Source organism: Diabrotica undecimpunctata, chromosome 1, assembly GCF_040954645.1.
Source record: "Diabrotica undecimpunctata isolate CICGRU chromosome 1, icDiaUnde3, whole genome shotgun sequence".
In the NCBI taxonomy this organism is placed as follows: domain Eukaryota; kingdom Metazoa; phylum Arthropoda; class Insecta; order Coleoptera; family Chrysomelidae; genus Diabrotica; species Diabrotica undecimpunctata.
Genome location: NC_092803.1, coordinates 123,634,867 through 123,655,402, shown reverse-complemented (window position 1 = coordinate 123,655,402; position 20,536 = coordinate 123,634,867). Strand labels below are relative to the sequence as shown.

Genomic DNA, 20,536 nt, shown 5'->3' with positions numbered 1-20,536 from the left:
GAAATAAGAAAAATAGTTTTACAATTGTAGCAGTTTCGAAACCTGCCTTGTTTGTATTTTTTCTGTGTTTGTAGAGTGCGCCCAATTTGTGGGCCATTGTTTCAAATAACATATTTGATTGCAGAGGAGGTGAAGCAACTGTATTCCAATTTCTTTTGTTTGCTAGAGCATTTCTACTATCATATCTGGGTCTGGTGTCTTAGTTATTTTAAGTTTATCCATTGCCAGTCTTACTTCTCTTTGTAGTATATCCGTTTCTTCTTCCATTTCTTTTAAGTTAAGGTGGATATATTCCAGGTGTTGGTGGTCTTTATATAGATCAAAGCAATATGGTCTACACATCTCTGCTATATCCTCTCTTTTTATTTTCATAATTTCCATGTGGTCTTCGACAGCCAAATTGCTGGCTTTAAAGTCCCTTGTTATGTAATTTGACAAAATAGCTTTCTTGGTTAGTTGTTTGATCGTGGCTATCAATTTCTTTATAGAATTACTTGTCTTTACAGGATTCATTTGTGTTATTACACAGTGTTTGACAGCTTCCCACATTTCTTGAGATGTACAGGTAAAAATAGAGGACAGAGTTTTTTTTACTTCCCGGAGAAGGTATTTATCCTTTCTTATTGTTAACTTCTTAAGCTTTATTTTGGCGAAGAGAAAAATATCTAATCCACATATCTCCCTAGACAGGTTTTCACCGTTTGGACTGATCATTTCCAGCGAGTATTAGTTAAGATGCAATCCAGTTGGTTTCTAGACCTATCTACAGGACTCTTCCAAGTATGGAGTCTTCTTTTTTGGTTCTTACATCGTGTATTCATAATAGAGTAGTTGCTGGTAATAGCGAATTTAATTGGTTTTCCTCCTCTCATTTTTTTTACATAAGCCGAATTTTCCAAGTATGTATGTCATTTTTAAGTTCTCATTTTGTGTGGTGCTGCCGATTTTTGCGTTAAAATCGCCACATATTAATCGCCAAATAACTCCTTATCTTAGAACAGGTCAAGACCCACAAAGGGTTGTCGTAAACGTTGTTTACGGTTGTCGAATGTTTTAAACGATTACCTAAAGTTACTTCCTACCTGGAGTGCAATTTTACATGGTGTTGCATTTTGCTGCTAAATTCATTACCTCTAGTGTGTGTATAGTAGATTATCAACCTTTGTTTTTAAACAGGTGTTAACATAACTATATTATCCTTTGTTTTTATGCAGGTTTTAAAATAGTCAAATCTATGAGAGCAACTGCATCCAGAGTATTGCCACGTAGCAGACCAATAAAAGATTTAGTTCAAGAGATGACCACTGCGCAGAAAATAAAATTAGCAAGCAACGCAGCAAATATAATAATGGGTCATACGAATCTTACTCTTTCTGATGAATCCCGTATTATAGATGCTCTAGATTCAACTACCGAGTTGCTTATTCTTAATGAAATCATTACGGTCTTGGGGGAGGATTGCTGCTTAGAAGTTTGCATTTCTGATAAGTAGTCCAGTAATGCATTTGTCGCTCCAAGATCTAGGAATTCTATTATGCTTTTGTTTAGTATGTATAGATCTTTATTGTAAATATAAAATATATTGTTCTGAAGCTATTTTCTTGTGGCATTTTAAATTAATTACTATTTAAATGGGAATAAGCCACAATTAAAGGTTAAAATACGTTTATTGACGTTTCAATTTCCACTTCGGAAATCGTTCTCAAAATACAAACATTAGTAAATTAAACAAATTTTGTTTTTTGTTACTTAGTGAAAAATTCTTCTAATAATTTAATTTTATCTGACTCATCTATATTGACAATTCAGACATACCTTATACATTTTAAAGTAGACGACTTTAAAATGATATTGCCAATATTGTTGAGTTGCGTTCCTGGGACGACTTTACTTATAAGATAGTTCATTCGATTACATGAAATCAACTTTAACTTGAGAATATCTGTCAGAAAAAATCATAACATGTAATTCGTCTTTAAAAAGACAAATACATGCCATGATGAGAGTAAAATTCTCCTGTTAGTGATTCCATAGTAAATTATGAGGGAAAAACCAGGAAAAAACCTCATAATACTATCCCGACATGGTAAGTATTTGATCGTGCATTTAGTTTACCTTCAATAAACACCAAATTCCGATTTTATATGTTTGTTATTTAAAAAAACATAAATGATGTATTCTCTATATGTTACTGACTTACCAATACTGGTATTTTCCCTTTAATAACTTCCTCTTTCAATATGGGTAACCAGATCCTACTACATTCTGCCGAGGAATTCGCGAGACAATTGGTCTCATTTAGCAGAATTAGAGCCGCTTCTTTGATTTTTCTCTTTTTACCATCCGTTTCTTTTAGGACTATATTCGAATCATTCCATTAAACCCTATGTTTATTATCCCATGCGTGTTTACAGATTTTAGATCTATCAAATTCTCTATTTTTAATATAGGATTGATGTTCACTTATTCTAACATTTAATGGTGTTGATGTTTCACCTAAATAAAACTGATCGCATTCACAAGGTATTTTATAAATGCAATTCTTTGTCCTTTCTTGTTCATTGTTAGGTTTGGTTTTGGACAAAATAGATCTCAACGTGTTTGTTGTTTTGAATGTTGTTGAAATGTTGAATTTATTTCCTATCCTTTTAAGCTTTTCCGATAATCCTTTTATGTATGGTATTGTTATTTTCCTCGTATTATTCCTTGCATATGCTGTAGGATCTCGTTCTAAGTTGTTATGTTCTATTCGATCGATTGTTGAAAATTCCTTATTTAAAAACGATAAAGGATAATCATTTTTTAATAAAACAGATGTTAACAAATGTTTTTCCTCCAAGAACGAATTTTCGTTAGAACAAGTAATTTTGGCTCTATCGTATAAGGATTTAATAATTCCGTTTTTAATATTAATATTGTGATTTGATTTGAAATTTAAATATCTGTTGGTGTGTGTTGGTTTTCTATACACCTGAGTTTCGTATCCAGTATCGTTCTTAGAAATTAAAACATCCAGAAAAGGTAATGTGTTACTATATTCCTTTTCCATGGTAAAAGTTATTGTATCTTCTTTATCGTTTATATCATTTAGGAATGTGTCCAACAACTCTGATCCATGAGGCCATATTGAGAATACATCATCTACATATCTCCACCATACTGAGGGTTTTAAATTTTGTTTAGAAATAATATTTGTAGTGAACTATCAAAATTTTTAATTTTACTAATTCTCAAGTTAAAGTTGATTTCATGTAATCGAATGAACTATCTTATAAGTAAAGTCGTCCCAGGAACGCAACTCAACAATATTGGCAATATCATTTTAAAGTCGTCTACTTTAAAATGTATAAGGTATGTCTGAATTGTCAATATAGATGAGTCAGATAAAATTAAATTATTAGAAGAATTTTTCACTAAGTAACAAAAAACAAAATTTGTTTAATTTACTAATGTTTGTATTTTGAGAACGATTTCCGAAGTGGAAATTGAAACGTCAATAAACGTATTTTAACCTTTAATTGTGGCTTATTCCCATTTAAATAGTAATTAATAAAATATATGTTAGAAAATACAATTGGTTTAGTTTCCAGCCACCTCAATTCAGTTGAAATTAAATAAAAAATAAAAAATGATTTAAACTGTATAAAATAAATTGTTATTGACCTTTTACCTCAAAATCGTAAGTTGTTCTTGATCTTGAATTATAACATGAAGACCACATTAAACCTTATATCTCATCATTTGAGATGATATTACACATTTTTAAAGTGTAAGAACATAAAATGGTAATGCCAGATTTATTTGATTCCATAAGATCAGTTTCCTTACATACATTTTTCACTTTATTTTTGTCTTGGCCATAACAATAGTAATCCCATTCACAGAAATGTTTTTTCTAACTATCTAACACCACGTCCTTTATGCTTTTCCTCCTAATCCTTCCAGCAAGTTGGCACAGAGATTATACGTAATTATTGATTATCATGTCAGCGTTGAACATGAAATGAGTGACCTAAGGGAGTAAGGCCACTGTACAATTTTTAAAAATTCATTTTTTGTTATAAGCTTAAAGATAATTTTAAATTACTAGTATACATAAAGAAGTTTTATACTTCTACAGTTGTTTTCTTTCAAATTTCATGAACACGCTACCTATAACATCTAATTACCACTGGGACGGTAGAGCTTAATAACGTTTTTTTTTCTAAAAATGTTTTCTAAATTTTTTTCTATCTAATACGCTAATACCTACTCTAGCAGCTGCTGAAAGATTTTGTGTCACTTGAAACGTTTTGAGGAGAAAATTATTTATTGCACTAACGAATAATTTTATTGTCCCTAATTGTCAAAAATGTAACGGTTTGATTTAAATACTCACAATCACATAAAATTCTTCAGAGAAAGTTGTTTGTTTTAAAATTAAAAGTGAAACTGGAACAAACCATGAAGTGGAGATATCTAGGAGTGGCTAGTATACCTGTTGAATACAAAGCACGTGGTGTTCGTGTGTATTAAGGTATAAAAAATGCTTATTAAAAGCTTAAAATTTTTATTTTAAAGAAGATCTTTTCGTAATTAAATCATTCCATCATCAGTTTAATAAAAAGTTGTTAAAAACATTGTATGGCCACATAAAAACATTGGAAGGACATCCGTATTAAAAAACAATCCTCATGGTATTTATCAAGGTTAATGCAATAGACTGTTAACTTGTTGATTATTAAAAACTGAAAATGGGGGCATCTTACATGACCCCCTGTAGCTGGTCAGGTTTTATCGACTTACAACTGCTTACTTACTTTTTCGCCACACCATTTAACATTAAATTAAACTAGGGCATAGAATATGAAAAACGGCAGATCGCCATGTTTAGAATAAATATTTACACAACGCATTAAAAATTTTGATCCTAGAACTAAAGAGTCACTGCTAAAGATATTTCAAGACTACTTTAAGTCTTAAAATCCCAAAAATATGAAGCAAAGGAAAAATAGTAGCCTATCTAAACCACAAAAAGATCGTAAAATACCAAAAAACTAGCGACCAATCTCCCTACTGCACTTCTTCTTTAATTTATATGAAAGGGTGATCCTACACGGTATTCAGAAGGCAGTGAAGAGAAACATTATATTTAGTGCTAGATAATTAAATAAAATAAAGAAAAAAACTTAAACCTCGATAAAATACAGTTTAAAACTAGTACCGTTAAACAGTGTTTCAAACACAGCTGAATAAACAACGCTGCTTGGTTAAAATAATATCTAAGGTTTAATTTACAAAGAATTAAGTCAAACTCTTATGAATTGTCAAACTGATTTGGACCTGGAAAATCTTTAGAGAAGGCTTTCAAAAACAAGCTGATAACTGGAGTCACATTAGTTCACCTAACAACTGTTAATTGTTTATACTATAAGGAAAATTTAAAAAATGTTCTGTCCCAAGACGTGCTTTTCCCCAGTTATGTTCAATATATACACGATCCAACAATAAAGGACGCAAAACACTACATAGATGCTGACGACCTGCTTATAGCGGTAAAATCAAATGAATTTCATATCAACACAGAGCTCGAAGTTGCTAAAAAGTATATGTAAAACTACTATAAGGAAAACTACCTTAAGCCAAATCTCCCAAAAACACAAGTAAGCGCTTTCCATCTGAATACACACTATGCGAAGAAGAAATTGCAAATAACATGAGAAGAAAAGGTTCTGCAACACGCAAATAAATAAATAGCTCGGAACAGCTTCAACATATAACCACAATACGCAGGCGGCTGAGGGCACACCTGCCCAGTCTGCAACCGATCGGACCACAGAAAATAAGTTAACATTGCCTTGAATGAAACGTCTAGGATGCTGACGGATGTAGGAAATTTACCCCACTCAACCTCTTATACAAAGCGACAGGTTTTTCACTACTCAAACACGATAGAACAGCTGCTGAATATGTAGAAAAGTTTAAACTAATCTTTGATGAACGCCACCCATAATACAATGCGGAATCACACCACTCAAGACTAAAATCCAGAAAAAGTTTTCTGCGCTGTGTTCCAGTCTACCAGTTCATCGTCTATCAGTCTTCCAGTTCACTCGCCAGAAAAGTACTCTCCACCTCAAGAAAAGAGACCCTCAGGTAGTAGTCTTGATTGGAAGACATGGAGGTAACCGTATACGAACCGGCATAGCCCCAGTAAAGACGAATAAAATAAAGTGTGACTTACAAACGACTAATGCGACTATGCAAGGGTATAAGCTAAGAACATAGTCATGCTCCAGGTGGCCCTCAATGGTCTATGATTGGTCAGCGGTGCTGCAATAGACGTAGCTCGTTATTTAGGTAGTGTTTAAGAGTTAGATGAGTATCTCTAGTTACCGATACTCTATCACTGGTTAACGATATACCATTCTAACTAGCTAGTTGGATAGCTAGTTAAAACGGTGTTTATTTTTGGAACTGTTTTATATCATGTTGGAATAGGGTAGATTTTGTTGGCGGTAGCAGTCCAGTCTACGTTTGGTGAGTAGCTTGGAGATTATTGAAAAGAGATAAACTAAGTTGTTAGGAGTTACTGATATTTTAGCAGCATAGTTTAGCATATAGAACATAGCCTCAGCATAGATTTTGACGTCTTATCCAAAGAGGTTCGTTAGTTTCAATATACAAACTATCTGCTGGACTAAGTGCTTCTAAGGATAACCTTAAAGCACTATTGTGTATCTAATTTAATTCACTTAAGTAAGACTTTGAGGCTGGCATGTACAACAGCCATAATCTAGCCTGGGTCGAATTAGGAATCTATATATTTTTAGCAACAATTTCCCTTCTGCTCCGCGTTGATTGTATTTAACAGCATATATATATATATATATATATATATATATATATATATATATATATATATATATATATATTGTTGACTGTTTTTTGCTGTTTTTATAATATTCTCACACTTTTAGATTTTTAATTAGATAGGTTAGGTTATATTAGTCTTTCGTGTTTTTATCTAAAATTGGGCTCTCTCATAGTTTCAATTGCAATAAACAAATAGACTACCTATAGTAGGTATAACAAGAAGTTAAGGAAAAATTGATTAACATTTTTTAAAACAATTCGTTTAGATAATTAATTGCAAAATAACAAATATACCGATTGTTGGTAAAAACAGGTTTATTGTAGTTCTAATTAGGCCTATTATGTATTTTAGAAAGATTCATAAATAGTTAAATAAATAATCGAACAATGAAAATTACTCCGCCCAGTGGTTTAAAATTATTAGTATATACCTAGCATTTTAACACAAATATAGTAAATTAATTCTTAACCGCTTTCCATAGAAAATGTATCTTCTTCGGTTTCTTCCCATTATGAGTTCGCCGTTTTCGTCTTCCACAGCACTTTATTCTCCCAGTCACCTTTGCTGTCTAATATTCGTTTCGGTCATCTGTGTTCTGGTATTCTTTGTACCCGTACCACTGCAGGGCTCCATTTTCAACTTTTTTGTAATTGAGCATTCTACTTCCATTTTGTTCCATATTTCCTCGATTCTTATTCTATCCACTCTGGTGATTTGTCGAACATGTTCTCATAAAGTCCAGTTCAACTGCTTTTATACTAATATTCATCACTATGCTCTGACAGATCATTTTTTTGTTTTCTTTGGTTAGAGTGTTGTTCCATATCACTCCATAGAGTGCTTTCGTGGCTTATTTCCCCCGTGCTATTTTCATTTCTACATATTTTATACAAGTGCCACCTCGGCTTATCATTTACCCTAAATACTTAAAAGTCTTACAACTCTTAATAGCCTCTTCTTCTAAACTTAAGTTCAAATTTGCAACCTCGCATCAAATACATAAGTATTCGGTCTCAAACATATTTAGCTTGAGTCCCCATAGCTATATTAAACGATAAAGATATTTATATTTAACATATTAAAGTTTTTACTTACAACTTCACTTATAAATCCTGGGTATCCATAAAGTCTCCTGACTCGTTGGCGCCGATCCTTACTATTACAGGTTAAATAAAATGTTCCATCCAACTTCCAACCACGTTCTCCCTTTTTTTGAGATGTATATGATCAATATTGGTTTGTGATAGGCGCTCAATACCGCCAATTTTAAATATTACGCTCTCCTGGACCACACATCTTTCATTTAACCCCAAATTAATTCAATTGGGTTCAACAATGGTAAGGTAGAAATCTTCAAATAGTAATACTATGAAGACTAGCCATTGAATCAACAGCATATTGACGATATCTACTACAATGTCCCTTGATCATTGTCATTGCTTCTGCTTTGACCATAACCTCTGTAAATGGAATGCCTTTCTCTCGTAGTCAGTCTGCATGACAAATTTTCGATCAGTCATCGTTGGAATGAGTTTAACAAGGCGGCTGTGATAAGATGCATTATCCACTATGACAGTTACTGTTAACACGCTGAAGACTGTTCTTGAGCTGCTTCTCGAATCATGTGGAGTTCATATTTTTATGATAGTATCCTGTATCGCCACCATTATGGGCGACAATTAGACGCTGATTCTTACTTGACGGTGCTCGCAATCCTGCCGATAAACTTTTAACAAAGGCTGGCCATGCTTTTGTTACTGTGTTTAACTTTGTCAACTGTATGTCGTTACCCTAAGTTTCGTATTAATAATATACAGTGTAGAGACCACTTATGGAATAAAATTGTTTGTGTCCTTATTATAGAAAATAATAAAAAACTCTGGGACACGTTAACTTTTAAATGTAAATGTGCGCTTTTTAAACATAAATTTAATTGTACAGGGTGATCCACGCAAGTCTGGCATAGTCCATAATCATTATTTTTAAAAGATTCTTAACAACCTGATTTCAACCAACTATATCATGTAGGGTCTATAATGAATAATATATATATATATATATATATATATATATATATATATATATATATATATATATATATATATATATTTAGGGATTCTACAGCAGTGGTTCCCAACCTTTTTCCCATGATCGCCCCCTTAGACAGGTTTCACCACGTTGTGAATACTACAATCGCCCCCCCCCCCCCAATTAAATTGAAACAAATAATGAATCTATACAAAAGTTAAGTATCCTAATTTATTTATTTTTACATTTCGTAAAATGATAAATGGTTATATGTGTGTAAAAGAATTGTTAATGGCTTCCTTGGGCTGGCGTCCCTCACATAATTTCTTTATGTCTGGCTCAATGTTGCTTAATAGCAACCTCAAATCCTCTCTTTCTATTATGTCGAGCCTATTTCTTTGTCTGTTTTTCAATATACACACAGAACTAAAACCTTTCTCCACTAGATATGTTGTGGGGAATGCCAATAATAATAATTTGATTGCATTCCACAAGATTGGATACACTTCTTTTATCCGCGGCCAAAATCTTTCGTATCCACACTCCCGAAACAAACTTTCAATTTCAACATCATGTCTCAAATCAATCAAGTTTTCTTGAAGAGAAGGACATACCGTTGAAACTTCCACGCTGAAAGAATTGATTAACCAAGTTGGCACTCTCAGACTAGTCAAATCTTGGAATCGGGACTGCAGATCTTCTTTGAGTGTTTGAAGGTGGAGGCAGTATGTTTGAAGATCCTCAGAATCGCCACAAGAAGATTTCAAGTTGGGGAATTTGGTCAGATCTCTTCTCTGCATATTTTCTTCAAAAATAGATAGTTTGTCAATGAATGCTCCGACTACTCCCTTCGCTTTGGCCATATTTATGTTCTTCCCCTGTAGTTGCAGGTTCATTTTATTTAATTTTTGAAAAATATCTGATAAGTAAGCGATGTCATTTCGCTTCTCTTGTAGTTATGTACTCAGTGTGGGGTTAGTAGTATTAAGAAATTCAATAACAGTATCCATGAGACTGAAGAACCGCCTTAAGCAATTGCCTTTAGAAAGCCAGCGGACTTCCGTATGTAGTAGCTATGTATTAAATATCTCATCATTTTCTTCACAAAGTGTACGAAATATTCGATCATTCTTTGGTTTTGCTTTAATTTTATTTACCGCATCTATGACAAGTCGGAGAGAATCGTGCAACCTCCCACTCAAATTCTTGGCAGCCAAATGCTCTCTGTAAATGACGCAGTGAACACACAAAATTCCAGGTACTGCTTGTTTCAGATGTGCAATAAATCCCCGATGGCGTCCTGTCATTGCTGCTGCACCGCCAGTAGCACAGGCGATCATATTTAATAAGGGAATCTCTTTTTCCTCAAAAAATCTCCTAACGACCTCAAATATGGAAGATCCTTTTGTATCAGTAATCAGACTTCTAACAAACAGCATTTCCTCGGCCATTTCTCCATTGTCGTCAATGAATCGGACATATGACAGCAGCAAAGCTGTGCTGTCACTCAGGGTACTCTCGTCAAGTTGCACAGTAAACTCTCTGCTTTTCAATTTGTTGCAGAGAACATCTTCGACATTCGCTCCCATTTCATCAATCCTTCTGGAGACAGTATTATTGCTGAGAGGAACTGCATCTGTTACTTGGCTGGCCTGACTGGGTCCCAACATAGTATCAACTATCTCTTTGACAGCTGGGAGGATGAGTTCTTCTCCAATTGTGTGCGGCTTGGCACTTTTTGCTATTAACAATGATACCTTGTAGGAAGCAAGTAAACCCTTGTCGTTTTTCTTGGTAGCTTTTGCAATCAATGACCCAACAGTAACTCGCTTTTCATACTTTGCCTTGAGCTCCTGTAAACGAAAGAAATACACATTCACTTTAATTATTATAAGTAATGGTAATAAAGTTTAAAAAAGGTTTTCTTATTATTTGTTTTATCTCAGTCTGACTTTTGGTAAAAGAAAGTAAAAATAATTATAATATGTTGATACCCAGGTGCAGTTACGATCACTAAATAGTTTACATTTTAATTTTTACATTGTAATACTTTTGACGTAAAAGGTGCGTTTAAACGGGGTAAAAATTTAAAAAATAGGCTCTTAGATACGTAAGTCTGTAAACTATTCAATGATTGTAACTGTACATGGAAAAATTACATCCTACAAACAAAAGACTTTTACTCACCGCAAAATATTCGACGGGTCTGTCTGACTTCTCTGGATGAATCCTCTTCAAGTGATCCATAAGCCGAGACGGCTTCATGGCTTTGTTTGACAAAGATTTTGCACAAATGAGACACAATGGTAGATTCTTATTTCCTGGCAATTCAATGAATCCATATTTCAAATACTCCGTTGAGTACTGCCGGCACTTTTTTTTTAGGTGCTGACATTTTGAGAGCAAAACAAAAGAGTAATTATTTACACCTTATTGAGAAGGCAAAGAATAAAAATACTATCTCGTAATTCTCAATAAATAATTATATTGCCACGCGTCGACGTCTCTGTCCGAATTCTAACATTGTGACTAATAATGATTCGAATATTGTGACGCCTCGTGTTCGATAAGATAAGTGGTTATGTCCGAATTGAAAGACAGACTTAACAGTTTCACAAATAAATCACAGTATCTTTATTAAAATAACAACTCACTGAACACAATGACTATCAGTTGAAACAAAACAACTTTATATACCACAATACAAAACTCGGGAACGAAAGACTCCGCATTTGAAGCGACAACAACCTCGGCCGTTCGCTTTTTGTTCGAGTCAGATCGGCAGAAGCGGTACCTACTTCTCATCATTCTTATCCCACTTCTCTCTCTTTCTCTTTTGTGCGGATGATCGCACAATACGAAAGCTCGATCAAAGGAAAATGCAGAATTCGTTATAATGTATAATTATAACGATAATGTATAGAATTAAATTGTATTATGATTCATAGCTCTCTGTGACTAGACGAGATGTTTGTGTTATTATTACCTGCATTGGTATACATATATTTACTTTTTATTATCCTATGGATATCCGATCGAAAGTATTGTATCTTTTTTCTCTTTTCTGATTTTTCTCAATTACCCATTTCTCGTTTTCCGGATGCTAAACACCCCCCCTTATCGCCCCCTTTTCTCTGTCGCCCCCCATATCGCCCCCTTCGCTCTATCGTCCCCCTGAATATCTCAAATCGCCCCCGGGGGGGGGAGCGATCGCCCCCAGGTTGGGAATCACTGTTCTACAGTATTCACTGCCTTCCCTCGCTCAACCGTTTCCATCTCTCTCTGTTGTTCCATTCTCCATCGTTTAGGCCTCTCTTACTCATGGCGTCGTCTACTTCGTTCCTCCAGGATTTTCGGGGTCGTCCTCTTTTCCTCCTTCCTATGGGGCTCCATTCGGTTATTCTCTTTATCCATCTGCTGTCGCTAGTTCTTCTTACATGTCCATACCACTTTAATCTTTTTTGTTCTATATATGTTAGTATGTCTGTTTCTATTGATGTTCTTTGCTTTATTTCGTCATTACTTCTCCTATCCATTCTTGTTACTCTGCAGCATCTTCGCAGGCATTCCATCTCTGTTGCTACTATCTTACTGCTGTTTTTCTTGTTTATGATCCAATTTTCAGCCCCATATGTCATAATACTTCGCACTAATGTTTTATAAATCTGCGTTTTTGTCTTCATATTTAGGTGTCTATCCCACCATACTGAGTTAAGTTGTCGGATTGCTGTTCTTGTTTGTCCTAATCTTTGTGTAATTTCTTCCTCTGTTGTTGCCTTTTTCGTGATTATAAACTCCAGGTATTTGAATTTATCCTTTCCTTTGATTGTTACGTTGTCATCAATCTGTAGATCTTCTATGTCTTCTTCACTTGTAGATAGGTACTCTGTTTTCGCGAGGTTAATATCTAGGCCAGCCTTGGTACATTCTTCTTGTAGTTTCTTCATCATGTAGCTGATGTCGTCTTGGTCTTGTGCAATCACTACCTGATCGTCTGCAAAGCTTAACGTATATAGGTATTCGTTCCGTACCGGTACTCCCATGCCTTCGCATTTTCTTTTCCATGTAGTCAAGGCTTTTTCCAAGTATATTTTGAATAGGGTTGGAGATGTGGAACAACCCTGCAGGAGACCTTTTGTTGTGGTGAAGTCTCCTATGATTCTTGTTCCCATTTTAATGGACACTTTATTTTCTTTATACAGAGCTTTTGTAGCTTCTATGAGCTCCGTCAGTATTTCTAATTTGTACATTGCCTCCCATAGTTCTGAACTTGGTACAGAGTCATACGCCTTTCTCAGGTCCACAAATGCCAAGTGTATATCTCTATTTTTTGCTTTTTTCTTTTCCAACAGTTGTTCCAGTGTGTATATGTGGTCTATGCATGATCTTCCTGCCATGAAGCCTGCCTGATCCTCCCCAATTTTGCCTTTTATCGCTTGCTGTATCTTTTCTCGCAGTATCTTCCCATATAATCTTCCTATTAATGATATTACGCTTATATAATACAAGGTGAAATTTTGAAATTGATAATTTATCACGTGTAATGGTATTATTTTAAATTAGCTAAATACAGACAATACACTTCTACTCTAAGTGTCAGTATATTCTGGAAAATTTGTGTTTAGTAACCGTGTTAACATTTTTTGTCATAAATAGGTAAAAGCTGTCTAGATAGTCTGCTAATTAAACTAAATCGGTAAATAATGCGGATTGTTAGCAATCAGTTGTTGGTGTGTTGACATTTTACATTAAAATAATAAATTCCTAATTAAAAACTAATTTCTGGTGTGTTGACATTTTACATTAAAATATTAATTGGTGTGTTGACATTTTACATTAAAATAATAAATTCCTAATTAAAAGCTAATTTCTTGCAGAAATAAAAATGAAATATTTAACTGAGATCCACCGAATTGAGATTTTAATAATGATCGGTTACGGGGAGATTGTAGAAGTCAAGTTGAAGCAGCAAACTTATTTAATCAGAGGTTGATCAATCAGTTGTCTAATATTGCACAAGGTACTGTTTCTAAAATTTATGCACAATTCAGAGAACTTGGGCATGTCAAACCATTAAAAAGAAAACCGAACTTCATTGAAGAAGATGACGTGAAAGTGAATATTTTGTTTGTCAAATTGCACGTCAAAATAATGTGAATCACACAACAGTCCTAAGGTGTATCCATGAAGAAAAAATTTCTGCGAAAGAATGATGGATAAAATTAACACAAATGAAATAGCTCTTGGCACAATTTTTTTTCTGATGAATCAACATTAACATTGAACGGAGAGGTAAACCGACAAAACTGTAGATATTGGTCAGCGGAGAATCCTCATTGGATGCGTGAGACACACACTTAGTATCCTCAAAAGTTGAATATTTGGGCAGGTACTATAGGAGACCATATTATTGGTCCTATATTTTTAGATGGTAATTTGACAGCGGAAAAATATTTAAGCATGCTAAGAGACGATGTTCTTCCTCAGTTGACTAACTTATATCCCAATCCAATAGATCCGACCTTACCGCATGAAACTGTCTGGTTCCAGCAGGACGGTGCAACACCCCATTATGTTTTAATGGTGAGAAATTACTTGAATGAAATCTTCTTCAATAAATGGATTGGACACGAAGGGGTACTATTAAGAGGCCAGCTAGGTCGCCAGATCTTACGCTTTTGGATTTTTTTCTGTAGGGTTATCTCAAGAACAAAGTATATGCAACAAATCTAATTAGCATTGAAGACCTCAAAGAAAGGATAACTACAGAAATACGGAATATTTCACCTCAAACTTTAAACAAAGTTCGAGACGAGTTTTATAGGAGACTGTGTTACTGCCAACAACAAGGTGGAGAACATTTTAAGCATTTATTTTAATGTAATCCAATATTCTATGAATTAATTGTCTTGAAGAAAATTATGCTTAATTTCAAAATTTCACCTTGTATTATTCATAATAGACCCTACATGATATATTTCGTTGAGATCAGGTTGTTAAGGAGCTTTTAAAAACATAAAAATATACAGGGTGATTCATTTAAAATACAGATTATGGACTATGCAAGACTTGCGTGGATTACCCTGTACATTCAAATTTATGTTTAAAAAGTGCACATTTAAATTTAAAAGTTAAGATATCTTAATGTTTTTTATTATTTTTTAAAATAAGGACACAAACAATTTTTTCCATAAGTGGTTTCCACACTGTATATTATATAATAATATAAGATAATCAGTTTTTATTTTTGGCGCACGGTATTTCCGAATTGGGAGTAGATAAATACTTTGACATAATATTATTTTCATATCTGTTAAAATGGAAGTTCGGCATCATTTTAGACATAGAAAATTAAGATTATGTAATGTTTTTTGCAATAATGCAAAGATTTGAGAATTAGAACCCTATTTTGAAAGAAAAACAAATTCTGATTTGTATTTGGAAGTTTTAAAACATTTGTCAGTTTTTTTGCGCAGTATACGTTCAACCGTAGCCACTAGAAATCGTGTTAAAAAAACAGCGACTAAGAGCTTCTCTTGAAGATGTTTTTTAGTCTACCCTATACCTTCCAGATAATTTGCTCTTGTGAGATGTGTCTATTAAGAGGGATGTTTTGTACTTGTACCAATTATTGTTATGTTCATTTTTATTTTGCGAAAAACAGATGAAATAAAATATATTCTGCAAATCGTCTTACTTCAACAATATTTTGTTTTACTTCAGAATAAAAATCAAATTAAGAAAATAAGTATATGAGTGAAAATATTCATACGAAGCAATCGAACACAAATTTAACAGTCGATATTATAACATCGGAAGGTAAAATCCACAAGAAAACTAAGTTCCTGTAGCTGGCTGTATACCATGTATCACAAAAAATTTAAGTAATAGTTGCTATCATTAAGTCCTCGTAGACACTTCGTCTCAGGACCAGCAACTTCATGTGGAGTCATACGTCGCCATGTTATCATATCCACTGGTAACTCTAACATCTTAAAATATAATACCAAATAATGTAAACCAAATTGTAACAGATAAATTTTAACGGGTTTTTACCCTGATATTTAGTGGCTCAAAACATGTATACCTAGACACTGATGATGGAACATGGTTTCCGAAAACGTTTTGTCTTCATGACATAGCCCGTTTGGGTTTTTTAATTTTTATACCTTTTATAAAGGATTTTTACTTAAATTTTTTATCGGAAGGTAAGTTAAACACTGATTAAATTAAAAAAACTTACCGCTTGTTTCAAATTACAATGTTGCTGAATGACTATTTACCCGCTATTTAATTCTCAATTCATGGTAATATAATCATCACAGACACATCTTCACAAGACGTAAAATGGCATTACAGTTTATAAATAAGATAAATCATTGTTCAATGATATTTTTGGATTAAAGAAATTAATTCATGAGAAATAAATTCTTCGTAGGTAGTCACGTACCTATTTCTGAAATAGTAAGGCAAGACTTGAGCATGTAAAAAATTCATCGAACAATCTACAATGGATGGAATTAATTTTTAATAATATAATTCAATCCTATAAAAATACTGAAATAACGACAAGTCACTGAAATTGTGGAAATTTGGGTTTCCGGAACAGTTGGCGGTCGTCTTGCCAATCTCTGTTCAATTAATTGTTGGATTAGTGGCATTACCTGGTCACAGATTTTTGTCCGCAATAATCAATCTGAAAATCTGGGGAATCAAAAATTGGATTTGAATAATATTAAACAATAGTACGTTAGGTAAGTGAATTTATTTACATAAATAAACGTATATTAAAATATAGACATAAAAAATTGTACATTACATATACAACCACTGAAGCTTACAACCATAAGCTCTATGTCAAAACGTAACTACAGCTTTATCGATAATATTTTCTTAAACCGTCAGATGTTTTAGGAATAGAAGAATAAATTTTTCCAATTAAATTTGAAACATTTTTTTAAAGAGATTATATAGTTTTGTACAATACTTTTACAAAATATATGGAAATCAATTTTTGTTCTAACAAATAAATAAAATTAGAAACACGAGCATACTCAACTATCAATCTTTTAAAATAAATACTTTGGAAAAAAAATTATGAATGTCACGTAATAGATAATGAAAATTATTTAATCATCAAAATTATCTAAACGATATTTACTCCTTTTTTGTAAGTAGATTATCCCATTTTTTCTTTTTGTTTTTGCAATTGGTTAGTCTTTGTTCTCTTTATTATTTATTTTCATTCTCTTTCTCTCTACATGTCCGATTATTTCATGTTCATTTCTTTTACCTATTTTTTTCATATTCCTCCTCAATATTCATTACTGACATACTAATCATATGTTTCTAGTTATTTCAAGTTTTGCCTACTCTGAGAACTCTTACAGCATTCTCCATTCGTTACTACTTATTGTATTTCCTTTATTGTATTACCCTTTTTCCGTAGTTATTTTACCTCATTATCTTTAATTAAAGTAACGCACTTGATGACATTCGACACATTCTAGTATTAATCTCTACTTTTCCAAGTTTTTTTCTTCCTTTATGCTCATTACTCTTACAGAAAATGCCAATGATATTGCAAATTTAGATGCACAGATTTTAAGGACCCATATTTAGCAGAATGGGTTAAGAAAATCGTGGCAATGAAACACTGACGGGCAAAAGTCTTTCTGAATAGCAACTAACTAACTAGATTTTATAATTCTGATTTTAAATTATTTCTTTAATAGATCAGTTCATTAGCTATTCAGATTAAATATATACTTTTTACACATTTTCAATCTTACTCCATTATAATTGTTATCAAATAAATGTTCTAATGACAGAATATATGACAAAAAGATTCTAGATGGAAGAAATTCTGAAGTTAATGGAAATCAAATGATTAAATGGCTAAAAGGAAGAATACAATGTGTTCGACTGGAAAACTCACCTTGCGTGGATAAGTTTAAGACCGAAACGACTGAAAAAAAAAATAAGGGGGACTCCCATATTTTAAAGGCAGGCTACATAAATAGTTACAACTGTACACTGTTACAGTAAAACTCCATTGTTTCTGTAGATTTCAATTATATACATTACTTCCCAAACATTTTTCCAAAGTATCCATTTTCAGAGAATGCGTAATTTAATAAATAATATAAAGTATGTACCACTAAAACAACTAATTTTATTAACACAACATGACGACTTTATTCCTGAACTCGAGCAGATTTAATTACATGTGAAAGATTTAGATTTGCATACTCGTTTGAGCACTCATGCAAACGAGGAAACCTGAGAACGCAAGGCAAGCTTTATGTGGATCGACATAATTTAATACACTCAAGAAATTAATAATGCTTAAATTCCTACACACAAATTATCGTCACAACCAAAAACATACAATACTCAAATATATATTTTTAAAACAATTCCTTTAAGTATAAACTTATCGATATTACGAAAAAAAATTTGTCTTTTCTGTCTGCCATTTCTTTTCAACCGGAAACTTGTAGATCAAAAGTTCCGGTCCTGACACATAGATGGCGCAGCTTCTAACAAAATCCATACAATTTAGAGAAAATACCAACTTTTTATCTTTATCAACAAAATCTTAGCTCAATCAGTCCATTAATTTTTTAAATAGTAACTTAAGTGACGCTCCTCTTATAATATTCAAAAGAATTAAAAATGATGATTATAAAAGATATTCATGTATACATACTTTTACGCGGTTGCACAAACAGAAATGTTATTGTCCTGGATATATAAAAAAGTCCAAAAAATCAATTTTGGCCGACTTCAAATTAAAGTTATGTAGATAAGTTGAATGAGTTCATTTTACATGAACATTTGTTAATCAGATCTATGTTCAAAGTGGATGCTGCGTTTACTGATCGACGATTAAAAATTTCAATGCCTCTGCATTATAGAGGATGTTCGTTAACAGACGATTAAAAACATCAACATGCCGACGTCAATTCTACAGTCAACTGAGTGGTCTGTAGCAGGAAAAATCTGTCGAAAGCCACCAAAAACGCAAACATATTAGTTGGAAAGGGTTTGAATTCCATATTTTAGGATATTCAAATAATTTTGTAAATTATTTACATTGAGAACATAAAAACCGTGAATAACGAATACTATAATAGTATTATTGCGAAAAAAGCACCCACAAGTGATGAATAAAAAAGTTTTTTCAAAAAACAATGCATTGTCATAATTTAATCGAAATGAGGACAAAATTGTTTCAATTATATTTCAAATCGCTTCCACTTCGATGGTATTCTTTAGATCTGACCCCTAGCAACTACCGGATTTTGTGCAAACCTCAAATGAGAGCTCCAGAGAAAGATAGACTAATTGTGAGAACCAAGAACAATCGTTCTACAAAAAAATATGAAATTGTTAGAGAAGCGTTGATGTATAGAAAGAAATAAAAACACTGTGAATAAGTGAATGAATAAAGCATTTCCTTCAGTTAAAAAAGACCTGAAGTGTCAATATTGATAAGAGTTATTGCGCAAATCGTTTGGCCTTTTTACAAAAAAAATTGCATATCGATATGGTAAGTATAAAATAAGTCATAAGTTTCTCAGAATAACGAAAAGGACTACATAATCTAAACAATTTGTATTTTTTTATTATTTTAGTGAAGATATTTTAACATTTTTCCATTGTAAATAGGACTATCTGCCAATCCAAACGCCAGTTAGTATTATAACATATTTACCTATCTGCGTTTGCGCATGCGTTTTTAAGTTGCCTCTTTCATATTCGTGTTCATGTTTGTATGCGAATCTAATAAATTACAAACTGGATATTCATGTGAAACATACAGTTTTAAGGTACGAGAAATGAACAAATATATTAAAAAACGAACTACCACTAAAAGGTGGATATTGTTAGAATTTACTGAAACATATTGCACTACTGGGATGGATGGCTCTTCTTTACAGCCACATTTTTCTCTTTTTCCTTAATAATTCGGGTTATATTAAAACTATATACAAGCAATGGCAAATAAATGAATAAATAAATACTTACATCACATTATCGTTAAAATAGTATTTCTATGTACATAACTAACATTCCTGGTTTTGCAAATAGACCAAGCGGCAAGATGAGTATTAAGCAATGATTGTTAACTGCTGCTTATCTGAATAATTTGAATTATCGACTTTTATGTTGCAGTATTAGATAACTGTACAGTACTATGAAGATTAATGTGAACATATATTTTTCACAATTTTACTTTTTTAACAAAAAAGTTTTAGTTTTTTTACTTTTATGTCAAAGTACTGAGTGAATAATGACACCTACCAAGTTACAAGCTTCATTTTCTTTTTACAGATGGATATTATTCTCAAAACGCGCACTAAGCTTGTTACTTTTAGTGAACAGTAATATCACAAATAGATATTACCAGGATATGTGGTGTATGTTTAGATGCACATGGTTTTGAAGAGAATATATGAAAATGCGTAAAAAAGAAAAAGATATTAGCTATGGATTTAGCCTTTTTGTAAATTAGACCCTAGTAAAAGAAGTCAAAAAGTCGAGTAATACTTAGGAACCGCTGGAATTATTGATCATGATTTACCTGTACGAAAATAATTTATGAAGGTGGAAGGAAATCAATAAATCACACATATCTTGTGCAAA

At 32.8% G+C, this 20,536-nt stretch overlaps 2 protein-coding genes across 2 annotated transcripts in view; one reads left to right on the top strand and one right to left on the bottom strand.

Annotated features, from left to right (window-relative positions):
• LOC140431542 (kin of IRRE-like protein 2) overlaps positions 1-1,626 on the top strand; it is a 1,293,538-nt gene extending 1,291,912 nt beyond the window's left edge. Inside the window, exon 2 of the transcript XR_011949697.1 lies at positions 1,215-1,626. The gene's annotated coding sequence lies outside the window, so the exon portion shown is untranslated. The remainder of the gene's footprint in view (positions 1-1,214) is intronic.
• A 4,612-nt stretch (positions 1,627-6,238) lies between these two features.
• Positions 6,239-11,283, bottom strand: LOC140434854 (zinc finger MYM-type protein 6-like). Its single transcript, XM_072523432.1, has 4 exons — positions 11,072-11,283; positions 10,203-10,737; positions 9,441-9,689; positions 6,239-6,312 (listed from the first exon to the last, which is right to left on the bottom strand). The coding sequence occupies exons 1-4, from the start codon at positions 11,147-11,149 to the stop codon at positions 6,239-6,241; spliced, it is 936 nt and encodes a 311-aa protein (XP_072379533.1). The 5' UTR covers positions 11,150-11,283.
• Positions 11,284-20,536: the final 9,253 nt, after the last annotated feature.

Coding starts and splice junctions, on each gene's coding strand:
- LOC140434854 (XM_072523432.1), bottom strand. CDS start 11,149: ATGAAGCCGTCTCGGCTTATGGATCACTTGAAGAGGATTCATCCAGAG. Junction 9,690..10,202: donor GATCGCCTGTGCTACTGGCG/GTGCAGCAGCAA, acceptor CTATTTTTGAAG/AAAATATGCAGAGAAGAGAT. Junction 6,313..9,440: donor ACATGATGTTGAAATTGAAA/GTTTGTTTCGGG, acceptor CGTCTATTGCAG/CACCGCTGACCAATCATAGA.